The following is a 5,721-nucleotide window of genomic DNA, read 5'->3' on the forward strand; positions in this document are numbered from 1 at the left end:
GGTTGAGTATTTGTTAATACACTGTTGACATGCTACTAAATGTCAACTGATGACTTATAGAGTGTTAACTATGGACTATCAAAATAAAGTGTTACCAACACCTCTATCATCGCATTATTAACAACGACCCAAGACATTTTGACACAAAGTCACAGTTGGGAAAGCACAGGCGTAAATGATCAAATGAACAATAGCTAGGTTCCATTAAGCTGCTTTAGTTTTAAGAGCTGCTATTATGCATGCCTCCTTATTGTCATCCTCATTGTTATTAGTCACAGTGGTGCTTTTCTATAGGGAAAGTCCAAATATATCACATTTTTTAAGTATAATAATCGCTCGTCGTTAGCACCACTGTTGTTCCTGCTCTTTTCAGTAGCAAAAAAAAGTGTTTTGTCTGCAGTGCAGTGACACAAATCATCATGTCAAACTTATGTATCAATTTTACACAAATACATTGTAACATAAATATATAAATAGCATCTCTGCCACTGGCTTATTGATCAGCACGGAGCTGCAAAAGACAACATGGCGATGAAAGTGATCCTCTGATGCATTTCATCTGGCAACAACGCAACGGGGAATCTAATCCTGTAATAATGAGAATTAATGGAACTGACAAGCAGGGAATCAAATCAGAGATAGAGAAGAAACATATTTTACTTACAGAATGATTACATGATTTTATTTTTTCTTAAAATGTAGGAATAGGAGGCACTATGGGGCAATTCTTTGATGAGTTGATGACAATTTAGTTTAGATGTTTTTCTACACGCATGGACCAGCATTAGTGGAACATATTCCTTCAGTAATTTGACGTTATTTCACTGATTGACAGTCAAAGGTGGTGAATCTCAATTATGTAGCAATTACGCAACAAACTGAAGGGATGAAGAATGCTAGTTAGCAGACATGGATTTAAATAGTGTAGAAAATGTTTAAACATATCTAATTTGTTTGTTGAGGAAGGAAAAGCATTCAACCGGTTCTGATACACCTAAAAAAGAAGGTGTTTTGATGATCAAAACAACCTTTAAGTGCGTTAAAACTCCATTATATCAAATTACGACACTGTGGATTTATCACCACTCTGTTTGCTAACATCTGGTGTTGCATTAAACAAATGTGATGCTATTTGTGTGTATATACATGCAGAGACTGGTGTGACTAACTGCCGGGGATGTCAATTAAAAAAGAAAATGTATGCATTTCTACAGAATAATTCCTTATGCATGTCTTTATTTATGCAAATATAGACATTCAAACGGCTGTTCCGTAGAGTCATTTGGTAAAATGATTTCTGTGTGCATCTCATATTGAATGTTTCTTGAGGAATAACGAAAACCATCTTCAGAAGACATACACACAGAGAATACAGATTCACTTTTTGTTAAGGCTGTACAAAGGCGTGGAATCAAATGCACGATGCAGAGACAAACAAAGTATCAAAATAAAGTGTTTTAATGTAATCAGGTAACAACACACTGAATACATAAAGCAACAAAACAAACACTCAATAAACTGTCTAACATATACTATCAAAAAACTACAAAAACTACTTACTTAATCTAACTCTATGGACAATAACTCTATGGACAATGACAAATGTTACGCTGGAATGCTTGGAAACGCACAAGACAATCTGGCAACGAGACGGGGCAAGATGAGAACTATATATACTAGACAGACAACACCAGGTGAAGACAATTAGACAATCACAACAGCGGGAAAACAGACGAGGCAGGAAACGTACTTTAGACACATGAGGGTAGACAAGACTATCAAAATAAAACACTATAAACACATAACATGAAACCTAAACTAGGGAACAATCTTAGCAGAGCCGTCTACGCACAACACAGAGTGTGTTTTCTGCTCAGGTATGTGTGGAATGACTTTCTAAAAGCGATCAGCTGATGCCTCGTTCTCTCAGCCGTTCACAGCAGCTGAGTCGCAGAGGAGCGGGCCAGGCATCATTCCTCTGTTCAGTATGATCGCTCTCAGTTTCTCTCTCATCTGTCATAACACGGTGCTCTACCAGGTGTGTGTGTGTGTGTGTGTGTGTGTGTGTGTGTGTGTGTGTGTGTGTGTGTGTGTGTGTGTGTGTGTGTGTGTGTGTGTGTGTTTACATTTCTATACTGAAGATTTCTATTCATGACTCACAGGTAGTAAAACTGTCAAGATTTCAGCTAGAAGTTAGGGAGGCAGGTATAACAAGAAGAACGTTTTGAATTAAATAAAGTTGATACAAAACCAGGGGGACCAAACAAGGCAAAACAAAACAACGTAAATAAAGAGAAACTGAACGATGACAGACCAGAGTGCACGAGGAACAAGAGCGAAACACAGACTAGGCCTCGGGAAAAACTAAATGATTCATACCCTTGAGTTTCTTGTTTTTGTTTCTTTTTGTTTTGTAGTAGCATTGTGCAGATGGTATTTTCGCTGCAATAAGTGTGCTGATTCTACATGTGGGTATTTCTAGTAAATAGAACATGAACATTAACACCATTGCATTTGTTACATTCCTTTGGGATGTGTCTGTGTTCTGTTTTCTTGAGAAGAAAAAGATGGTAGTTACTCACTTATTGTTCTGCTTGATTGACAACATTTTCAAACCAGTTTTAAAGCTGCCATGACTTTGCTGGCTTTGTGAAAGTAGATCTGGCCCGGTCTTCTGACAACGACCTGTGATGGTTTAACAGCAGCTAGATCTGTCGTAGCTGCAGTTCATTGATCAGTGTTGAACAAGGGAGGAGGGTTAGGGTCATGGAGGATGCTCAGCTGATTCACTCTGTCCTCTTCTGCTTCCCCATCGTGTTTTGACTCTCTATTGGATGTTGTGGCTGTTCATATTCAAACTAAAAAAAATAACCTTCTATTAATTATATATTTTTTTCTTAATATGAATGAATCCCCAAAAGGGCAGTAAGTAACAGGCAACTTGTAAACAGAGAAACACGGTAACATACATGTATATACAACAACAGTACACCAAAGAGCTAACATGTGGAATAAACATTCTCTGTTGGCCGCTTTAAACATTGGCTCAGTTTTGACATTTAAGATTTGAAGAGTTTGAAAATAGTACCCACATTTTAGTATGATTTGAGTTTCCAGACTTTAATTGGCTGCATCTCTGTTATGTGTCAAATCAATAATGACCTTTTACTATTTGCTCTCTTGGCTTGCAGATTGGCTTCTAGTTCATCTTTTAGATCTGCATTGCGCAGACTTTTATTCTGAAGAGTCAGTTTGAATAGCTCCACACTTATCTTAACAAACTGACAGTGTAAGAGGTGTCATTGTGACTGGGCCATCCCAGACCCACATACCACCACAGATCACCACAGCAGTAATAAGCATTTGTGCGACATGCCGTTAACTCTATTCTTCATCTCTTTATCTGTGCTCCTGTACAGACTGTTTGGTCTGAAGGACATCATCATCCCAGGGAACTGCTCCTTTCCCTACGACCTGAACCTCAACGCTGACCATGACTGGCCCGTTTACGTCAACCCAGGAATACTGCTCTTCCTCTATGTTACCGTAGCAACCGTTCTCAAGACAGGATATCATGGGGCATCTAACCAGGTCTGAAACTTCTTCTTCATTGGTACTGGCTGAAATGTGTCCAGAGCAGAGCTGGTGATCAGATCACCAGTCACAATGTCAAAGTGTCCTTGGGAAATACAGATAAGATTTGTAGGCCTGGCCAGCGGTATTGAAGTTTCGCTTTGGAAAAACTTTAATTAAATGCCATGTACTGTAATGTAATCTGCAATAACAAAAACAAGTAGGAATGAAATGTATGGATGCATTCGTAGCCCCTATATGTTTACTCTGTGGTTTGTTAATAATAATAATAATAATACATTTAATTTCAAAGCGCTTTTTCAGGTGCTCAAAGATGCTTTACAGTGGTGATAAAACGAGATAAAATAGAATAAAAAATACAAAAACAGCAACACAACATAATTCACAAATTAAAAGCCAATCTGAAGAGGTGTGTTTTGGTCAGTGTTTTGAAAGTGGGGGTCGGTGCAGTCTCTGATATGTTGTGGGAGGGATTTCCAGAGGGTGGGGGCAGCGATGGAGAAGGCTCTGTCCCCCCAGGTTTAGAGCTTGGTTCGTGTGGGGATAGAGAGGAGGTTCGCTTCTGATGAACGAAGGCTGCGGGAGGGAGTGTAGTGGTGGATCAGGTCGGTGAGGTAGGGGGGGGGGCCTGGTTATTGAGAACTTTGTGTGTTAGCAGAAGGATTTTGAAGTGTATTCGTTGACGGACTGGGAGCCAGTGCAGGTTTTGAAGGACGGGGGTGATGTGGTCTTTGTTGCGTTATTATAAATATGCGTCATAACTAGAAAATGTAATCTTTAGTTGTTGTTCTTTGATCACAGTTCCTGATTTAAGTGAAATCTAAGCTATTTCAGTAAATGTAAATGTCCATGTGCTGCATGTGTTTGGCCAACATTGCTAACCACTGAGGACTTTTCCAAGTGGGGGTGTAAAAAAGGACTGCCTTGGTCTTGGCACCATTAATATGAACTAAAATGATGTAGTATTGTTAATCGTTTTTTACACCTATTGGACAATCCCCACACCCAGCTACTAGTGTGCACATACAGTCAGCTGTCATTAGTGGTTTGCTATTTAGCTTCCAATTATACACATGAGAGCAGGAGTTAAGAGACATACAAGTGTTTCAATTGAACAGATGTGCATTTACAGTGATAGCTGCCGTGTCTATGATGACTGCAAGAAATCAACACTTTGATTGTAGGATTTTTCTCTTTGTGTTTTATTATGAGATGCTGTTGTTGTGTTCTGCAGGTGAAGGAGGAGCAGCAACAGGAGAAATCAGAAGAGGAGGAGATGGTGGAGTTGAGGTCCTGGAATCAACCCAAAGATAACTATGAAGATGACACACGGGTAAATATTAATTTATCTATGTCTCATTTAGTAGGGAGGCGTGTGGTGCAGTGGGTTGTGCGTTGGTGTTTGGATCAGGGGGTCTCAGGTTCAAACCCCACTGCAGTCAGCATGTCGTTGTGTCCCCGAGACACTTCACCCCGAATTGCTCCTGTGGGGATTGCCCACAGTATTGAGTATGTAAGTCGCTTTGGATAAAAGCGTCTAACAAGTGACATGTAATGTAATGTAATTTAGTAATCCATTAGACCGTTTAAAGAGACTGCAATGGAGGTTTAAAAAAATGTCTCATATCCATCATGAGTTCTATCAAGTTGGATTAACTGTCACATGTCCACCATATTGAACAGTTGTGAATATTAAAGTATTATTTGTGTGCTCTTTGTTGCAGCTCATGCTCCTGTCGACGGGCTCAGAGAGCAGCAGAGGAGGAACCCTGGCTGAGGAGAGTCCTGCCGATCTGGGTATCAATGCTTTCATCTGAACCATCAAGGTTTTTGTTTAGAATGTACTGTTTGTAAGGATGATAAATGAATTATAAATAATGTTGATGAATCTGAAATTAAAAGCAGAAATAAAATCTGAGCTGACAGAAAATGCTCCGTTTTAGTTTAATACACACAGTTAAGCTCACACACACTATTTTATGAACATATAGGTTCACCTGGTGAATTAAAAACAGAACAAAAGAACCAAAGAAAACCATAAAGCAGATTCAGGCAATAGGCGTATAGATTCACACTTAAAGTATTATACTACAGAACAGTACAGCTCACAGAGAAGAGACAACATCT

At 39.2% G+C, this 5,721-nt stretch overlaps 1 protein-coding gene across 1 annotated transcript; it reads left to right on the top strand.

Moving 5' to 3' along the window:
* The first annotated feature begins 3,339 nt into the window (after positions 1-3,339).
* On the top strand, positions 3,340-5,457 carry LOC104943876 (piezo-type mechanosensitive ion channel component 1-like). The gene is made up of 3 exons (XM_010769341.1): positions 3,340-3,591; positions 4,829-4,927; positions 5,319-5,457. Exons 1-3 carry the CDS (start codon positions 3,373-3,375, stop codon positions 5,409-5,411), a joined length of 411 nt encoding a protein of 136 aa, XP_010767643.1. The 5' UTR covers positions 3,340-3,372; the 3' UTR covers positions 5,412-5,457.
* Positions 5,458-5,721: the final 264 nt, after the last annotated feature.

This window comes from Notothenia coriiceps, unplaced genomic scaffold, assembly GCF_000735185.1.
Source record: "Notothenia coriiceps isolate Sejong01 unplaced genomic scaffold, NC01 NC01_scaffold00007011, whole genome shotgun sequence".
Taxonomy (NCBI): domain Eukaryota; kingdom Metazoa; phylum Chordata; class Actinopteri; order Perciformes; family Nototheniidae; genus Notothenia; species Notothenia coriiceps.